Here is a 21,648-nt window from a genome sequence, read left to right on the forward strand (position 1 = left end):
TATGTATTCATTCAGGACACACTTGCTGAATATCCACTATATTCCAGATACTGTGTTAGGGGTTAGAGATGTGAATGAAGACCATTCCCTTATTTCTTCAAGTGGTAAAGACAGTGCACAGCAAATGAATTTATACATAAATGCAAAGTGTCGGGTAAGAGGACGAGAAGGAGTGTACACAGGGAGGGGCTGGGATCACAGTGATCAGGAAAGAGCTCTGCAAAGGGAGTATCGAAACAAACATGAACCAAGTGAAGGGTGGAACAATGCAGCTCTGTCAGGGCCAAATGCTACCACACACAAAACGAAAAGCAAGTACAAGGCCCCTGGGTGAAGGTGTGAATTTGCAGATGAGCCGGCCAGGGTGGCCAGTATGCAGCAAGAGAGGAGAAAAGATGATGGGGCCAGAGATAACGGTGGATCAGGTCATAACCAGGCAGGCCAGAGCACGGCCTTCTTTATGCTATTATAAGTAAGGGGAGCCATTGTGGAGTTCAGTCACTAGGCTGGAATGATCTAAGGAGAATCCCTTGGAGAACATGTGAGTGGCAGATTGGACGGGGGGATGAGTGAATGGTGGGAGCAGAACACTGATTGGGGGACTACTCCTATGCTTTGGATGGGAGAGGATGGTTGCTTGGACAAAGATATTAGCTGTGAGAAGGTAAGAACATGTAATCGGATTTGGAATACAGGCTAAAGTCATAGTGGGAAGAATTTGCTGATGAGTTTGTTGCATAGATTTGGTGGTGTCGGTCTGTAGTCATTGGCTGCATTGCTCCGGGTTCGTGGCATGTCAGCACATCCAGACAGGAGGGTACAGCAGAGAGCCACTCACCCCTGTTCAGCCAGGAAGTGAAACAGTGGAAGAGGAACAGAAGGGAGTTCCACATTCCCTCTCTCCACGAATCCACCACCTTGTAACAGTGCTAAACTGCAGCCCAGGCCTTTAACACATGGATCATTGTCACATTCAAGAGCCAAATATAGCAATGTAGGAAAGGCTGAGCTCTAGACAAGTGAGTCATTGATATCCAGACCTGCTTTCTCAGCCTGTTTGCAGATGCAACTGTATTTTGAGACTTGAAGGAAGCCTTCATTGATTTTACCTGGATCTCATATAAAACCACAAAGCTTAATAGTTACACATAATTCACAATTAATCCATCTCAGTCACCAGTGCTGAGATCTGCCTGAGGTGGTTGCACAGCCTATTCTTAAAATCATTCATCTCTGACATCTTGTCAAAGCTCTGATTGTCTTCGATCAGTTTGAGGATGTTTTCTAAGCATATATTCTCAGAGTCCACATCTGTTCCTTTGTTGTGTTTCCTTAAAAAATGTACAAAAGGGACCAAATCCTTCTATCACATGTAATTCACTCAAGTTATAACACAGTGCTCACTATATGCCTCAGATTTTTCTAGGTGCTGATTATTCACCAATGAACAAACTAAGGTTTCCTACTGTCAACTAAATTAAAATCAGGTGAGCATTCAGAGTTTCTTTCACTTAGGCAGCATAACCAAAGGATTAAATCCTTTTATGCCATGGGAAAACTATTAGGGCCATACTGAGGAAGTACTTTCCATATCATCTTTCATAAATTGACAAATACTAGAAATTTTATAACAGGTAAAAATTAAATGAGAAAATCACAGCTTTCTGTTATTTTTGTTTGATTTTTGTTTTTTGTTTTTGGTTACCAATAATTGAACTCAGGACCTTGCACTTGCCGGGCAGTGCTTATGCTGCTGAGCTACACCCCCCACTCAGTTTCCTATTCTTGCCCATCTAAAAATGTAAGCTTTGGGTTTGATTTGAAATCAACCGTGTGATGCTTCTCCAGATAAGAAACAAGAGGCAAGACTTCACATTGAATGATTTTGTATTTTAATATGACAATGACACAAAAGAAAGGATGAGCTGACCAAGAGTTTGAGTACAAATAAGAAAGCCTTTGTCTTTTCTACTTTCTTCCTTCTCTTTCCCTTCCTTTTTTCCTTTCTTCTTTCCTCCCTCGAACTCTCCCCTAACCGCACATCTCACCTTTATTTTGCACTTCACCACTGAGCTACACCCCCCAGACCTTTCCATGTTTTACTTTGAGACAAGGTCTCATGAAGTTGCCTGGGTTAGCCTACAACATGGAACCTTTCTGCTCAGCCTCTTAAGTAGCTAGCAGAAATTTTGTGAGGACACATAAATATCCTTTAAGGGCATAAGCTAATACTATTCAAATCCTGATGGCCGCTGGGCTTATTCCCATATTAGTTTCTATTGTCATCAATCAGTTACAAAGAAACACTACCGTCAATTACTGGATGAAATGAATCTATCTGATAATTGATGACATCCAGATGAGTTAAATAACTAGGTATCCCTAGTAAGAAAGAAATGCAAATAGCCAAACAAATTAAATTCAATATAGTCTTCAATGGGCAGCATAAATATTCATGTGCTAATCAGATTTTCTCACAGAAGCAACCCTGAGGGGAATTTTCTTTTTCTTTTGTCATACACATGTCTTAACACATTTTTATTTAACCTGGAGAACAGATACACATTAGAGATTCTGTTTGGGCGCAGTTCACTCTACTTCTTGCCAAAAGTCTTTGGTTTCTGGAATAATTGTGACTAGCAACAGCTCTTTAGCATTGGTCAGCTGAAGCTAAGCATCTTTCTTAAAGCGCACACAGTGACACACACATTCTAATGGAGAGAAAGAGGAGCCACAGAGAACAAGTGGAGCATTCGTTTTCCCTGCAATCTTGAAGGCACCTCAGCAGTGTGCACAGACTCAGCCCTTCCTGCCTGGGGGGCAGCCATGAGTATGTGGCGGAGCAGAATTAAATCACCAGGAATGAGCCTGACTTTATCACAGTCTGTTTTATGGGCTGTTACATGGTGTTGGGTTTGTTTTGAGCCATTTGAGATGAGCGAGACGATTGTGTATTGGTTGGAAGCACAGATTCTAGAATGTAAATGTTCCATTTTACTGCTAACTAAGACACTTGGTTAGCCATGTAGTTTTAGACATGATATTTAATCTTTCTGTATCTCACTTCTTCATTTACAAAATGAGTGTAATAATGACTTCATAAATTTTTATGAAAATAAAATGATACAATATATTTATTAATTGTTTTGTACTTTTTTTGAGACAGGATCTTGCTGTATAGTTCAGCCAAGAATTTGAACTCACTATGTAGACAAGGTTGGATTTGAACTTACAGCAATCCTCTTGCCACAGCCTCCTGAGTTCTGGGATTGCAGGTGTGTACCACCACTCCCAGCTCAACACACACATACTGTGTGTGTGTGTGTGTGTGTGTGTGTGTGTGTGTATATATATATATATATATATATATATATATATATAGTACCGGGGATCAAACTCATGACCGTGCGTTTGCCATCGTACTTACACTGCTGAGCTAAATGCCTGGCCTCAACACAATATATTTAACATATAAAATCTGAATTCCTATAAATAATCAAATTCAGGTGTTTTTGGTCTTCAGAATAAACATTTTGTCTTTACTCTCACTTTAATGGAACATTTTTCTGTATTTTAACATAACTTTAGTATCTTTCTTTCTCATTTGGTACTGCAGACCTAACTTGGGGCCTTTCCTGTGAGGTACATGCCCAGTTCATTTTTGATTAGACAGGCTCTCACTGTAATGCTAAATTGCATAACTTGGCCTCAAACTTTCAGTCTTCCCCTCTTCCCTCCCAGAATGCTGGTGGTAAACGCCTGCCATACCAGATTCAGTTAACTTCCTTATCTTTCTAAAACAAAATGGCTATAATAGCTTCATTTAATGTTGAGTAGTAGCATTGTTTAATGGTGAGGTGAGATTTAGGGACTAATTTGGGCAAGGTAAAATTGGCAAATACTGTGACAAAGATTTGGGCTCAGAATTGTGATTTCAAATTCTCAATTATTTCTATATTCTACAAACCTTCCCTTCATAATTAAGCCTACAGTAATTAAAACCAATGATTTGTGTTGTTTTATTATCTTTACACTGAACTACAATTATTAAGGGAACAATTAAACTTATGATAACATCAAAAAGAAAGAAATACCTAGATAAATTTAGCTAAGGTATGACAGACTTGTATGCTTAAAGCAATAAAACACTCTTTAAAGAATACACTTAAATTGAAGGACACCCCAGGTTCTTGAACCGAAATGCCTAACATTAATTAGACATTATTCTTACTATCCAAATCAATCCATAGATTCTTTGCAATATCTGTAAAAATCTCAATGATTTGTTTTCACAGAAATATAAAAAATAATTCTTAAATTTACTTACAACTGAAAAAGACTCCAAATTACCCAAACAATGATTTGAGAAAAAAATTGTATAATATGCTATATACTGGTTACATAATGTACTACACAGCTGATTTCATTATATAACGCAGAGTAATCTTTAAAACACACAAAATGAGCACACAGACCAATTAATAAAACAGAAAACATCTAACCCAATTGATTTTTTATAAGGATGTCAAGAATGTAAGTGGAGAAAAGTTAGCCTTTTCCATAAATGTTGCTGGGAAAGCTTGATGTTCATACTTAAAGGAATGAAACAGAACTCTATGTCACACTATTCACAAAAATCACCTCAAAATGGACTGATGACAAAAATAAGTCTGAAACAATAAACTCTAGAAGATGACACAGGGGAAAACCTTCTAGGTATTAAATTGGCAATAATTTCTTGGGTATAAAACTAAAAGCAAAGTCAACAAAAGCAAAATAGACAAGAGAATCTTCATAGCAAAGGAAACAACCAACAAAATGAAAAGGTAACCCATGGAATGGAAGAATATATTTGTATCACATAGTTGATAAATAATCAATATTCAAAATATGTAAGAAAGTCCTACAACTCTATATTCAAAAGAAAAATAATAGTCTGATTATCTCAGGTTGTTTTACCAAAGAAGAAACACAAGTGGCTAATATGTCTGTGAGAAGATACTGAACATCAGTAATTATCAGGCAAATGCAACACAATATAATGAGATATCCGTTGCCATGGCTTTTACCCATAAAGAAACAAAAAAGCAAAAGAAAGGACAGCAGGTGTCAGTGAACCAAAGGGAACATTTGTCTACTGCAGGTGGGGATGTAAACTGGTATAGTCACGATAGAAAACACTATGGAGTTTTAAATATAATTACATTTAACCTAGAAATCCTGCAAGTCAAATAATATCCAAAAAAGTTGCACTCAGGATATCAAAGCCATGTTTGCATTCCATGTTCTTTGCAGTATCATTTATAATAACCAAGATACAGAAACAACCTAAAAGTTCATGAATGAATAAATGCATAAAGAAAATGTGATGTATTTTATCTTTAAAAAAGAAGAAACCTCTGACATTTGTGGCAATATATATGGAACTAGATGCTGTATAAAACAGATCACACATACAAACTTTTATACACACTCTAAGCACTGAATCTCACATTTATGAACATCCAAATTAGTCAAACTCACCAAATCAGAATGGGATATTGATTATCAGAAACTGGGGTTGGAGAAGGGAATGTTTCAGTCAGATGACATAAAGTTTCCCTTAAGCAAGACAAGTAAACAATGTCCTTTTTTTTCAATTATTTTGAAAGTTTTCTCAAAGGCAAGAAAGTGTATCAATAACACATTAATTTAAGAGACCTACTATAAGCCATAGTTAGCATTAGTATGGTATAGTTAGTATGGTATAGTTATGGTGTAAGCCATAGTTAGCATAGTGTGGTATAGTTAGAATTTACTATGATGTTGGACTTTAGTAAAAGTGGTACTCTTGTATTTAGTATTCTTACTGCTAAAGAAAAAATACTGTAATTTTAAAATTGAAAAAACAAAGAGTGAAAAAGGAACTTTTGGAGATAATAGACAAATGTATGATCTCTATGGTGTGATGGCTTTGTGGACCTATACTTATATTGAAACTCATCAACCTATATAAATTCCGTAGATGTAGGTTTTTGTATTTTCACTTATTATCATTCTGATCTGAAATATCCTGGAATGGGACACGGTTCTCAGCCTGTAGTATTACTGAGAGGGGTTTAGAGGACATTAGATTACTAGGGTTGAACCTAGAATGGGACACTGGGTCTTTGGCCCCATCCACCTCTCTACCTTTGCTTCCTGAACACTGGGAGATGGACAGATCTCCTCCTTCACACAGTCCTCCACGACAGAAAGCCAACACAGGCCTGGGACAATGGCCCTGCAGTCACGAATGGAAACTTCAGAAAATGTGAGCTAAAATAAACCTTTCCTTCTATTCAGTGACTATCTCAGGTATTTTGTCTTGGTGACTGAAAGCTAACACACAATCATACCTCAATTAAGGTTTAAAATAAAATAGAACAAAAGAGTTGGCTTGATAAAGAACATAGTATAAAAGACAAGAATATGTATATTTTTAAAATATCAAATCTTTAAACCACAGTGGTAAGAACTTAGCATGGTGACTCTCCAGAACTGACACCAGGGAAGGCATTCAGGTTATTACATACTCCACTTCCTGGAGCTGCCATTGGCAGTATATTATTAGGCTGGATGGTCTTCCCTGATTATCAGCTAGACAGACTTCCAACAAAAATTAGTTACATGCCCTGGGTTTGGCCCTCAGTACCAGAAACAAAAACAAAACAGATTTGAGTATGAGCATGAAACACAAGCATTATAAATTTACCAAAGTTATATCATATAGATCTCACAGAAGATAATGCTGTAAATACACACTTGGGCCACATTTCTCTGAATATGTTAAAAAATTAGTAAATGTGAAAATACTAGAAAAACTCAGGAATAAGAGATACTGTATGAAGCAAATGTAAGTTGTGGAAATAATGCCCCTGCTGATTATACATAACCTTCTTGTGATACTATTAACATTTCTCTTTCATCCTGTATTTCAGAGTCTATTACACTTCAGTCTTGGGTTTCATGCTAATTTATTGTTTGCTAATATGTACAAAGTTTATTTCTCCATCAAGGCTGTGAGTTCCTGAGGCCAGAAATTTGTCTTTTGCTTTATTTATAGTTCTTAAAAGTACTTGCATAGCCGATATATAGAAAATCCAGCTGGCCTGGAAAACTTTCGGCACAATGAGCATCAGGGTTCCAGCCTGTCAGCATTTCCTATAGATAAGGAGAACTGGCCCCATGCTTGACACACAACAACTATGAACAGCCATGATAATTGCCCAGAATCAGAGCCAGAAACCTGTTATTAAAGGTCATTTTGGTCCCTGAGACTTTGGGAAAAAATAACACATAGTAACATACCATCTAATGCAGAAGGGAATTCATCAGGAATTTTCCATTAGATTTTAAGCTTTAGCAGAGATAAATGCAGAGCATTCTGTTTTCCTCAAATATGAACCCATGTATTCTATTGTCAAATACTGACATAACATAAATTGAAAAAAAATGCTAAATTACAGAAAGTATGTCAAGTCTCATCTTTGCTTTCATGTGACACACCCAGCTAGCTAAGTGCACACTTCTTACGTTCTCTGTCTCTCTCTCTCTCTGTCTCTGTCTCTGTCTCTGTGTCTCTGTGTCTCTGTCTCTCTGTCTCTCTCTCTCTCACCTCTAGCCTAATGTCTCTCAATAAATTCTTTAACTCAAGTCCAATTGCTTAAGCAAATATAATTTTAATGATTCTCATCTAATATTCCATGACACACTTCTCAAGAAATCAAATTCTGTTGCTTGTGACTGGGTTTGGGATACTGTCTCAGTAGAAAAGGTAGAATTAAAATAATGACTAAAAAAGAATTTATCAACTGTTAATCACACTCTCCTTTGAAAAGTACTGTATTATTAATTGATGGAGTTGAAATTTTTTGGTCAGTTATTCCTAAAGTCTTCACTATTTTGTGTTCTAATCAAAGGTTATATAAATTGCAATTAGTTGCAATGAATTTGAACTTGGAATAAATACCAACTTTGCTATATATGTTATACTATGTACATATCATCTATCTATCTATCTATCTTTCTATCTATCTATCTATCTATCTATCTATCTATCTATCTATCTACCTACCTATGTATCACACAGATTCCAAATAGAATGCTATCACTAGGCAATTTCTGGCAAAATAATTAACTAAATTCTATGTAAAACAAATAAGTTTTTCTAAAATGCGGTTGTTTTCAGTTCAGCCAATGTTCTTCACTTCCTTTCCTGAATGGCTGTCTGGTATAAAGGTTTTTTAGTGGTATTTTGCAATCCAATTCAGGGAGAGAGCTATGATTAAAGTATAAATGTCCTAGATAAAGGAGATCAACAATGTTATCATTTACAAGTCACAAAATCTGCATATTAAATAAACAAAATTAGCATGTCCCAGAATCTCTCTGTCACATTGCTGAAGGGCCACGTGTGAGATAATGAATGGATTAGAATGCGTCATAAGAGGATGTGGAAGAGCTCCTCATGCCTGTGATTTTTCCCTTACATGCTGGGTTGCTTTATCTATAATAATTAAGAAATTATGCAACTCAAATGTTATTTCATCAGACATGTACTTTTTTCAAATAACTTTTAAAGATCTGAATAGTTACAGTCTCATTGATAATTAATTGCTATAATAAAATCATCTAATTCCAAGAAGCTTAAAATGACACGTTAGTGTAGAATAACAAGATGACAATTGGAATTTATTTCTGAGATTTTAAAGAGGACTTTTAACTCTGTGTAGTTTGAATAATGTAAGTACTAATTTCTACTTGTATAAGAATATCTTTATTGCATGCATTTCACATTCTGATAATCTCACATTTTTTCCATAAATATATTCATAAGTGAGATACATAAGACTCACATGTATAAGGATCATATTGTCTCCCTGGTGTGAGGAACTGAAAGAGTAAACAAGATCCAAAATGCAGGATAGATATTGTAAAATGGGAAGAAATTGCTCCAAAGGAAAAAGGAACTAAGATGCAGGAAAGGAGAAAGGAAAGAAGGGAAAAAGAAAAAACAAGATAGTTATACCACTAGTTTCTCTTAGCTCATTGAAAAGAAAGTTTTGTGCTAATCTCATTTGTAGAATTTTATAAGCCTGTGTCTTCTATGCTGATTAACTAATTTAAAGATAACAATACTCCATGTACTATTGTTATTCTCCTGTTATTCTGCTATGAAGTTTTGTTTTTTTGTAAAATAAAAAAAGAAATTTATATCCCTATTTGCTTGAAGACCCACATTAATCAAATATATTACTATACTAAGTTGTACATAAAACTCCAAAAGCAATTACAACCAGAAAAAAAAGCTTATTTAAGGCTGTAGGCATAATAAGTCATATTTCATTAAGTGTAAAATGGGATTTGAAATCTAGTTTCTATGTATTTCCTCATACGCTGTTAAAACACTTAAATATTATGAATGCAATATTTGTTTCAACATTAGCATATGAATAAAAGAAAATGACATCTTAATAAACAAATTTTATTCTACATAATGAGTATGTCAGTTGTTTAATTGACATATACACACAATTTAAGAGATATTGCAGTCAGATACAGGCATCTAGACCAACTCATAATACATGACTGTAAATTATGAATATAGAACACTTTTGTTCTTATTAGTTGAGAAATACAGACATTTTAGTGCTTCTCAAATTCTTGATTCACTTAACTGTGTGTGTAGGGTGAAGTGGTAAGATGGATTAAGTTTGAAGTCTGTCCTAAAAATATCAGAAATAATACTCAGTTCATCTTGTTTGGGATGGGAGATTAGGTGGGAATATTGTTAACTGCTGACTTTAATATGTTCCTAAATAATAAACTTCAACTCTACCATACTCATCCAAATTTCTTATTATTGGTGATCTTTAAGATAAATCATCCATACTACAGATATAGGACACTATTGAAAAATTCATTCCAAATTCCTAAGTTTTTGAAAGAAAACATAAGAATACTAAGTCATAATCTTCTCATGCTGGTACAGTTTAGTTAAAAATACTTTATGTTCTATAAAAACTCCTGTCCACAAGAAGGTGAATGAATTGAAACAAGGAGAAAGTGATAGCTTTGTCAATTTTGGTACCGGGGATCGAACTTGCAACCTTGCACTTGCCAAGAAGGCACTGAGCTAAATCCTCAGCAGTTTTGTCAGTTTTGAACAAATAGTAAACACTGACTACTTGCTTCTCTGATTTGATCAAAGAATAGAGAATACAAGAACTGTCCTGAATAAGAATTGGCTGCCCCAAAATAATAATTATGAAGGACAAGAATCCAAATCTGTGTTCTTCTCTAAAGAAGACGTATTTTTTCAACAAATTTTACTGAAAATGATTCCACTCATCCTGTGAAAAGGTAGACACATCTGTCTCATTTACTGATAGTATCTTAAGTTACCTGATGATGTCCACTAGTTAATATGTTTTAAAAAGAGATATGATACACATATCATGGAAAATTACTTTTTCCATTTTACTTCTCAAAGATAGTGGCCAGAGCCACCGAGAGCTCCTGAAATTTGAGGATGGAAATGAGGTGCGCTCGGTGGTGGGGACCCACTGAGAAGGAAGGAGGATGTGGAAGGGAGGGAAAGGCAGGTGTGGGTCACTACTGGGCAGGAAATGCCTGGCTAATGTAGGAGAAAGGAGAGCGGGGGTGTCTTTCATGTAGTTTTGAGTTGTATCTGTACTAAATCCGTCTCAACAGGTCTTTACATCCTATTCAGGTTTACACATAAGACTGAAATAATCAGTTCAGTGTAAAAGATGAAAACAAGATAAGTGGCCCGATTTTTAATATATTTTAAACTATGAAGATAAAGGCATAATTTTTCTTTTCTTCCTTTGTATGACTTCTATTGTAGCTTGACACTGATGTACATCTTAGGTCCTTCTGCTATTGGGGGAAGGTAATTGTAAAAAGAAACAGTACAAAACAAATACAAGAATCTGTCAAAGATTATAAGAGTTGAAAAAGACGGAAGAGTTAAGACAGATGTTTGACGTCTTGGCTGTCAAGTGATTAACTGGATTTTTTGCCTACAGCAGTACTTTGGCACATGGAACATTTGCTTGCACAGTGTTTCCCCCCCTATTTTCAGGAACTGATGCTTGCCAACTTCTCTTATCTCACCTGTTGAAAAGCAAAATAAGCATTGATTTATATTTTATTATCTATGTCAACATTTGTAAGAGACTATGGTGAGCTTAAATGTTGCCTTGATATTTAGTTTTCAAAGTTATGAATTCTGAATGTTGCAATATACATTCCATTTATTTTATTCTGGGAAAAAAAGATCAAGAAGACACTTGTTAAATCTGAACCATACAATACTGCCAGTAATCAATGATTTTAACCTATAAAGGCAATTTTTTTATAATTTCCACTTGTAGATTATCCTGCTTAATTTCTAAAGTGGTATTTTACACTAATTCATATTCACTTATATATGATACCTACGATATGGACTACTCTCTTCTCTCAGTGATAGTGTCACCTAAATTGTTGAGTGCCTCAGAGTAGCTTGCTTTTCAACTTGAGCAGTAATAAGCAGTTAATTATAAAAATTTTTAAACTTTACAAAAAACATATAGACCAGTTAGCACATTTTAAATATGGGCAACTACAGGAAACTTGCTAAAACTCGAAGTTTTTTCGTATGAACTATTAGAAAAAATATAAGAAATCAAAACTAGAAAATATAATAAATATCTCTGATTTGTCTTTGCACTGCCTTTTTTTTTTTGGTACCAGAACTTGAACTCATGACCTCACACTTGCCAGACAGGCACTTAAGCCACAGAACTAAATCCCCGGCCCTGCACTGGCTTTTTAACTTGGATTTTGAATATTTTTTTAACTACTAAAGGTTCATAATGCCTCATAATAAATTGTAAATCTTATAATGATTCTATGATTTAAGAGTGTGAAAACTTTCTTGCTATTCATTGTTAGATATCCATCTACTACCCTAACACACCCGACTCCACAGTATTCCAAAGCCATAGAGACTGCGGACAACAAGCACTTGACGTAGTGGAGACGTCTTCCTGGTTGAGATGCTTTCCTGGATTCCATGCTGTTTTTCTACATTCACTGAACAGTGTTTAAAGATCCCATTTAGAACTTCTCACGCCTTCTTAAGTGCATGGAAATTATATCAGAATTTAATGTTTTTCAATGTATTTCATAAGTTTATCTTTTATTTATTTGCAAATAAGCAAAAATAGACACTGCCTATTAATTGGAAATCTACTTTAATAGAACCCAGCAGTTAAACAAAAGAGATGAATTTTTTTGGACAAAGTACACAGTTTGTACCTCAGGCTTATCATGTATAATTCATTTCTACTTGTTTAATCCCTTATTATGTCTCCATTAGATTGTAAATAATATAAAAATAGTGGTCACACTGGCTTCATTTTTGTATGTATGTACCTGTGTATCCTTTCATGTACCATTTGAGAAGCATGTATGCACACATGATCTGTAGGTGTATATATAATGTAAGCATGTAAAGCACACATGGACATGCAGTATGTCTGTGTATAATGGGCCACCACTACACTATATGCTAGTGTAATAACTACTTGTTGAATTAATGAATGGCTGGAATTTAAAATCTGGTCTATAAGCATTTTTGTGATGCTTTCATCGCTTCAACAATAAATGCCCATCACCACCACAACACAAAAATTTTTTAGAATACATTCTCTTGGCTTGTCAGCTTTTTATATATCTCTGGAATTATTATCTCAAATACATCACAGGCTTTCTTTGACAGATAACTAACAAAGAGTAAACCTGAAACTTTTATAACTCCTCTTTCTTTAATGTCTATTTTTTTACTTTCATCATATATAATTGTAAGACAGTATACAAATGAAGAAAGCCTATAATAGAAAAGGAAATATGCTTTGCAGTAGTAGTTTGCACTAGCAAAACTCTGTTAGACTGAGAAGACAGAAATTGAACAAGTAATCAAATATACAGAGTTAAGTATCTATAACACGTTGGACCAATTTGAGTATCTATAACACGTTGGACCAATTTGAAGAAGAAGGCGATGCTTAGAGATAATTAAAACCTGAGGGTAGGAACCTGGTATCACAGCAGCTTCTGCCCGAGACTTGAATGAAGATTATCAGGTCTCACCAAATGTGAAGAAGAAGATTCATTGTAGACCCCGGAAGCAAATGTAACCAGGTGGTCTCCCATCACTCCCTTCGCCTACCTCTACAGCTGTGACCAGGTGACAGGACAACCAGCAAAGGAAACGGACCTCAGCAGTTCTAAACTGAAAAGTCCACGATTTCTTCCTCTTGTTTACATTTTTACTCAACTCTCACTATAAAGTTTAAATATTTTTAATCTGATACAAAAACTCCTTCATAATCAGACTGATCACTTCAGTTGCATGAGGCAATTTCCCTCATGTTTATAAATGTACTTGAGAGTTCATGACTCCATCTTTTTCCTCCAACTCATTTTGACTTCTTTTTAGAGGCTGAACTCTATCATCATATATTCAGAGAAACTTTTATGAGATTGGTGGACACTCTCATACTGCCCTATTTATTCTTATTTTTGCATCTATCAGAAAATACCTTTAAAGTGGGGCTTACTGGTTTGGCTCTTGACACCAAAGTCTATTTGTCAGTAATTATTTCTCTTATCTCTGCTTCATTTGTGGGTGGCCACAAATGTACATACAAGGGAAAAATTATGTAATTTTGGAGCATTTAAATGATTTTCTTATAATAAGAACATTAATGTTTACCACATCAACTATTATTAACTTTTTAAAATCATAGACTCAAATTATTGAAAAGACTTTAGGAATATCTAATGTCGAGATTTAAAAAATACTTTTTAGTATCCAGTAAGAACAGTCAGAAGTATTTTACATCATAGCATGGTATATGCAAAATCTCATACAAATGAAATATTTCCATGACATAATACTATTTAAGATGCAATAAAAATAACACAATAAAAATGAAATATTATTCATTACTACTTAAATACAACAGAGAAAATTAACAATGTCAAAATAAGCCATTCAACCAAAAATAACCTCTTTTTATCCTCAAAAATGATTTCAAGGTCCAATAATGACAACAAAACCTCCTTCCCCACTTGTTTTACTATAATCTCTCTCCAAAATGTATAAGTAAAACGGGAGTTTTGAGAGGTCAGTGATTTTCCCGGACAAATGAGTACAAACCTAGACTTAGAACATATCTTATCATGCTGGTTCTTTTTCTATTACATCAAAATGACAAAGACAGAACTTTTGCTCAGAAGCTATAACATATCCAACTCATTCCCTCTTTGAGACTAGATCCCTCGGGCCAAATACCTTTATTGATGAAGGTAATGGACACACTACTGACCTCTTGTCTCATGCACAGTCTATATTATTTTTGTCTGGAATCCAATTAGAAAGGATAACATCCTCAAGACTGTACATCTTGAATATAAACTGATGAAGTTTTAATATAGAAACTGCACGCACATCATGATACTTTCAGAGTGGAGAACGAGTGATCATAGAGGACATGAGAACAGAGCTGGTAAAAAAGCCACACTACAAAAGCCTGTTATAAATGAGTATGAAAGAGCTTCCAGTTCCTTACTGGATTTTTAATATTGATATCATTATTATATCATATTTATCTAAATGCTTGTTAAATATAAGGTAAGTTTTCTCCTACTCTACATTTTATGTTATTCTGTCCTTGTATTTGTAGACAGAGTGAGATAAAGTCCACTTTCTGGTATTTAATAGAGGTAGAGTTATATGCTATGTCTTGCTGTCATGAAAGGATCTGTGGGGAGAAGCTTTTGGTTAGAAATGGACAGTTTTCCTGGGGCTCTTGCTGTCACTGGAAATCAATGAAGGCAGTAGGAATACTTATCGTTCAATAGTGGCAGAATCTGCAGTCTCAGAGTAATTAATTTAAGGCATATGCAGATGACTGAATAATTATAATGATCATAAACTGAAAGCCTGAAACAACAGGCAGTAGAGACTGAGAAATTTGCACCCATGGACAGATTGAGTATTCTCATGAGAGGTGAGTATAGATTACGGAATTTAATTGAAATTAATTATTACTTCTAATTCTATAAAAACAATAACCTGAGTATTACCTCACTATACACAGATGTACAAATTTATTTTTATTTTTTAACTTGTAAGGATCTTTTCATTTTATTTTTTTATTTTTTATTTAAAGAGAAAAAACAACAATAAAAGGGTACAAATAATACAGAATTTCAAAAAAAATAAACAGTAAAAATCACTAGTTAATAAATTACATATTGCCATCTTAGAAATAGTTGATCAAGTTACAAAATTAAGCATACAAAGTGGACATTCAAACAGTGAGACTACAAACAGTTGTGTTCAGTGATCCAACAAAAACTTAGTAATGTGGTCATCTATCTTACACACCTAAACACACTTGCAGTTGTGTCCATTAGAGCACTTTCTTTTCCTCTTTTTTATAATAACACTTAAACATTTTGGGTTTTATTACTCCCACAGTTCTTATTACATTTTTTGGAAGAGAATAAAACCAAATATGACAAAACAAAGCAGAGTCAGTCAAAACAAAGGATGGACATAGTACATGATGTAAAAACAGAATACCAGGTAATCAACAATAGTTACCATAATGCCCCTTGCAACCTTAAAAAGAATTTCCTATATCATCAGGTATAATAAAATTGAACATAACAGAGATGTACAAATTTATTACCTTAATTTTATTAATGGGTAAATTATTTTGAATTTAAATTATGACAAATATCACATGAAATCTTAATTTTGTTAATTCAATAATTATTCACACGAGGATGGCAATTATTATTATTTCATTTATGTGATACATGTAATACTAACACTAACATTAACACTAGTTGTTAATAATGGAATTTATTTAAAGTTAAACAAATAATTCTAATAGGTTCTCATCTTTGATTTGTATGTATTTCATTGTCCCAGAATATCCCACAATAAATAACATAATTCACAGTATGATATTGAATACACTGAAAAAAATCCAGTGTACCATGTTAAATATTTTATTATTCAGAGGACAGCTTTTTTCGAAATGTTTAAATATATGTTAGTTAATAGTTGCTATATATAATGTCTAGTTTTGTTATTTAGAAGGAAAAGACAACATTGGCTTTTTTTGTTTTGAAAATGTTTACATTCAAAGCAACAAAATAAAGCACAAAACACCACAATATCATACCACACACGAAGAACTCTTTAAAGTAATCTTTCCCAGGAGCCTGTCTTAGGCGCTGTAGACCTGGGTTCCCGCGGGAAATGCTTACTGTGAAAAGCTGTGTACTTACGCGTACATCATGGACCAAGACTGGGGCAGCTTCTATTGTCACCACCTGATCTGTATCAGCTGGGTCAAGGTTGGAGGCTGGAAAATAAAGACAGTCACTGACAATAATTCAAGGACAAGTCTGACAGGTTTAATGACGGTGCTTTGCAGTCATGATACAGCCCGATAAGAACATGATCAGTTTTGTGCCAGCATTGCCACACAGCTAAGTAATTGCCAATTCCTGCATAAAGAGGCTCCAACAGCAGAGTGCTGACAGTGTGCAAGCAGCAGTGACTCAGAAGGCCACACTCTTCCTGCTGGGGAGGAATGATCAGCATTGAGGTGAGGCCCCAGCCTGTTTAGAGAAAACACACACAGAGAACCAAGGGGAAATACAACCACCAGCGCACACTGATGACTCTCCTGCCTCAGCAGAGCTGTGGTAATGTGGCTTCTTGCTTCCTCCTTAGAACTGCTTGTCTCTTCCCTTGGAGGGAATTGTGCAGTATGAGAAGCAGCCGGCTCTGATCTCTGGCCCCAGGGCCTGTTTCTGCCACCTGTAAGTGACTATAAGTAAGCTGTGTAGGTTTTTGGAAATTTCCTCATAATAAAAAGGAAAATTGTATCAATTTTTTTGACATTATCCGTCCTAGCTGTTAAAAAAGAACACATTTTACTGAAAAATGTATTTACTACCATTGAAAGGCAGACAAATTAGCAAAGTAAAACAAAACCTCTTTCTCCTTTCTCATCGTCAGGAATAGCTTAGTCCATCGTAGTGGTGTGAAATCCGCCACAGTCTCTTTACATACTTGCATATATCCTCTGACATTTAGGTTTTAGGACATGAATTTACAGGTTAGATACTGTATTTTAAGAGCTACTTTTAAAGTCTCAGTGCTAGCAAATATTAAAGGAATAAATAGCTATAAATATACTCTTCTTGTTAATACAGAATACTTTTACTTAATTTACCACAAAAACAAGTCTGACCCTAATACAGTCGTTATCCTTATGAAGAAATACTTCCCTAGTTTCTTAAAAATGGAAAAAATGAAGCAGATTATTTGTTTGTATAATCATTGTCATTGTTTGTAAATTTATGTATAATGATAAAATTTTGAGTAGAAATAGAAATTCCCAAGCTTATCAAACACTTTATGATGAAAACCATACTTGTTTTAGAGAAAGTAACTTTGGAACATTGATTTCTTTTCATCCATCTGCTCTCATAGAATTTAGTCAACTGTCTCAAACTCAACTAATAGTTGTATCTCCAAACTACTCTGCCTTAGACCTTAGAACTATCCTTGTCTCAACAATATGGTTTCAAATTTCTAGGAGTAACCTTCACTCAGTCAATTTTTTCCCCATATCTACGTGATTATTTTGACAATTGTTCCTTCAAATGGTTTCATATATTCCTGTTTGAGCCTGCCTTAGGCTGTAAGTACAGTGTTCTAGATGACCTTCATAACCCTTATTTCTTCAAACTAATTAAAAATTAAACTAATTAAAAACTAGTTGCTCAAACCTGTAGCTTTTCTCATATGACTATTAAAAATAATTTAATGGTTCATTGTTTTCTACTCAACAAGAACTGGCTGAATGAAATTTAGAACTCTCTAGGTATCAAATTTATCTATGATATATCAAATGATGAACTTCCAACTCTTATTAAGCTTTGTCAGTCTTAAAGTACGTAACACTCGTACTAACTTTGTAACTTCTGTTATCACAGATTCCCTCCCTTTGGGGAATTCTCTCTGTTATTTTCTTTCATTTAAATATGACTCTGTAAAACCTCAATCTAATTACCAATGCCTGAATAAAATCTGTGAACAATTAGGAGAAGATCCTCGTCGAACCCAGATCCTTGTTCATCACTAACTTTGTGATCTTAGTTAAATGACTTAATTTTCCAGTGCCTTTGTTTGTTCATTTATAACAGGTAGATGAAAATGGCATCTTTCTTTTAGAATAGTTGTAGTGAATGAAATACTGGGTGTAAATGACTTGCAGTATTATCTACCAACTGTAACTGCTCAATAAACATTACATCATTATCAAAGGTTTTGTAGCGATGATGTATCATTACAGAACACATAGCATCTCCTTTGGTAGATGTGTCTTTCACATAATCAGTAACTCAAGGTGGATCTTAAAGAAATCCAAGTATGTTATTTGTTATTATCTCACATATTCTAGTTTTGTCTCTTTAACTCCATTAAAATCCGAAAGAGCAAAAACAGAATCCTGGTTCATAGTTGTCACTAGTGTCATGTAGGTACAAAGACAGGCTGATTTGGCCTATTGTGCTGCAATTCATATTTACCCCATATATAAATTCTAAAAGTTGGAACTATGATCTATTCCTTTTCTTCTTGATCTGGAATTAAAATAGAAATACATAAAAATTTCACTAGTAGCTTTTCAGAACTCTTTAAAGAGCTTTTTCTTTACTAAAGTTGATGTGGTTATTATCACCGTGCACTAGCAATGCTAAGTAGAATAGTTGGTGATGGAGGCAGACATTCCCGTGGACATCCACCTTGCCTTATTTTACGACACTGCTTTCCAGTTTTCCTTTAAGAATTAGCTTTTCTTCCTCAATGTGGGGCTTTGACATAGCCTGTTGCGGCTGTTTTTTACTCTATTCCACAGTAAAAAATAAAATTATATCATAGCACAATATGCATGTAATTATACCAAGATATGTTTCACAAAGCAATTATATTTGTTTCTAACAGGTTTTTAAAAAAACTATTGGTGCAATTTGATCCTTAGTCATCCAAATGGGAATTGCTAAGAAATATTTATAGAATTAGTAGATTCCCTAGGGTCTTGTGTAATTCAAAATTGAAACTGAACAAACCTTGATATTAAGGTGAAAATAGAAAGGAAGACACTGATTTATTTCCCTTGGCTTCCCATATTAGGAGGCATAGGCAGCAGGAATACTGAAACACCAAAGCCAGTCTTTAATCTGAGGAGTGGATACTACCCAAAGGCTCTCCTCCACCTCTGGCGTTTCTGTTTCCAAGACTGGCCCTGACCTGAATGACATTCTCCATTTTACTTAACTCCTGCTTCCTGTCTACCATACTTATTACTCCCATTAATTCTGGCCAATTTTTAACTCCAAGTTCACCTAACAGAGCGTTCATTAATCTGTCCTTTCCTAAACCATGTGTTTTGGGTCATTCATCTCCAGTGAGTGTACTAGTTACTTAGTCATCTCTCTATCTGTGAATAACTCAAGTATCTGCAGGATTCTCATAGTTCATGAATGAAACTAATCAAGATGCAATTTTTGCTGGACAGTACTTCCTTATAAAAGCTATAGTTTGATACTTAAATAGTGATATGATAAGAAATTTGTATTAACATCAAATATTACAAGTTATTCTTTTTATCTACTTTTTGATTCAGGATAGAGAAAAGTTTTAAACAGCAACTTAATCATTAATATACAGATTTCTAAATTTTATTAAAGCAACTAAAATTTACAAATATAAAAAGAAAGATTGATTCTTAGTTCTCCATTAAGTCAGTTATTTTATAACAAATGATGATGACCCAGAACCTGTCTCTCAAGGTACTGATTGAATACACACTTTTTGCTAGCCAGTGTTAATTTGTCCTACTATTTCCTTTAAATCATTTTATTACTAAAATAAGGAATTTTAATAATATTTAAATTTTTTCTATAAGTTTTAAAAGTGTTTAGACATCATGAAAGTACAAGAAATTATAAAAGGACTTTGAACTACTGAAGTCTGGTAGATAAAATCACTAAAAATTTTCTCAGAGAAAATCCCAGCGAAGAGGAAAGCTGTTAAAATCATAAAATAGTTGTATATGACTTGAAACAAAATACAATGTATTTAGTCACTATCACTAGTATTATTCAACTGTAACCACTGAAAAAACCATCTTGTGAGACAAGAATAATATATTTGAGTAATAGCTTTAAAAAGTTCAAGACCTATATAGAGAAAATTATATTTTTTAAACAAAATGAAGTGTGTAGAGAAAATATTGTAAAAGGGAAATACTTATGCAAGGCTAACTATTTTTATTAAGCTTATGTTACAATTTAGATGTACATGATGTTCACATTCATCATAGGGAATTTATAACTGTACATGATGTATCTTGATTCCTGTTTTCCTAGTTATGCCCCCTCCTTTTAACCCTTCTCCTTATTTATAAAAGCTATGTTTCCTTGTTATCCTTATTTTCTTATTTTCATCTTTTCCATTCCTTCCTTTCCCCTCCCAATTTCTATTTTCACAATATGTATTATACATTTAGGTTCTTATTACACTTTCAATGCCTTACACTAGAGAAACAATGTTACATTTACACATGTGCCCCATTTATTTCACTGAAGGTTATGGTCTCAGGGTGCATTCATTTACCTGAAAATGTCTCATTCATACTTCTTTGTGGCTGAGTATTATTGCATTATATTTAAAAAAACACACATGCACACCTTTTTTATACATTCATCAGCTGATGAGCATTTGGATTGTTCCCAAGATTTGACGATTACAAACTCTGCTGCTATATACATGGGTGTGCACATATTGGTTGTGCCATGATGTTTTAAATTCTTTTGGGAAGATTCCAAGAAGGAGACTAGCTAGGTCAAAATGGAGCTCCAGTCCTAGTTTTTGAGGAATCTCCACAACGATTTTCACAATGGTTCCACAAGTCTACATTCCCACCAATGATGAAGAAAGGTTCTTTTTGCTCCACAGCCCAGCCAGCATATGTTATTGGTTAATTTTTTGAGAACAATAATTCTTTCTGAAGTTAGATGGAATTTCAGCATGGTTTTAATTTGCATCTAGTGAACAACCAGTGAAGTTGAACATTTTTTCATATATTTATTTGCCTTTTCTACTACTCCATCTGAAAAGTATGTGTGTATTCATATTGAATGCCCATTTTTGGACTGAGTCTGATTTTTTTCAGCTCTTTATATGTTCTAGATATTAGTTTGCTACTTGAGTAACAATTGGCTAAAATTATTTCTTAATATGTGGGTTGTCTTTTCACTCTGTTGGAGATTTTTTTTTTTGCTTTCCAAAAACTTTTTAATAATGTGAGATTTCAGTTTTTAATTCTTTGTAATATTTTATAAACAATAAGAACTTTATTCATGAAGTCTCTGCCTACACCTGTGCCTTCAAGAATTCTACCTATTTTCTCTTCCAGCAGATTTAGTTTTTGTTTTAATATAAATATTTATTAGATT

At 34.3% G+C, this 21,648-nt stretch overlaps 1 protein-coding gene across 1 annotated transcript in view; it reads right to left on the reverse strand.

The window, feature by feature from the left end:
* Tmprss11f (transmembrane serine protease 11F) overlaps window positions 1-21,648 on the reverse strand; it is a 73,495-nt gene that overhangs the window by 42,457 nt on the left and 9,390 nt on the right. Inside the window, exon 2 of the mRNA XM_063240510.1 lies at window positions 16,402-16,478. Within this exon, the coding sequence (XP_063096580.1) occupies window positions 16,402-16,412 (11 nt within the window). The 5' untranslated portion in view covers window positions 16,413-16,478. The remainder of the gene's footprint in view (window positions 1-16,401; window positions 16,479-21,648) is intronic.

This window comes from Cavia porcellus, unplaced genomic scaffold (assembly GCF_034190915.1).
Source record: "Cavia porcellus strain 051 isolate PalLab524CR breed Dunkin Hartley unplaced genomic scaffold, mCavPor4.1 scaffold_30, whole genome shotgun sequence".
NCBI classification, from domain to species: Eukaryota; Metazoa; Chordata; class Mammalia; order Rodentia; family Caviidae; genus Cavia; species Cavia porcellus.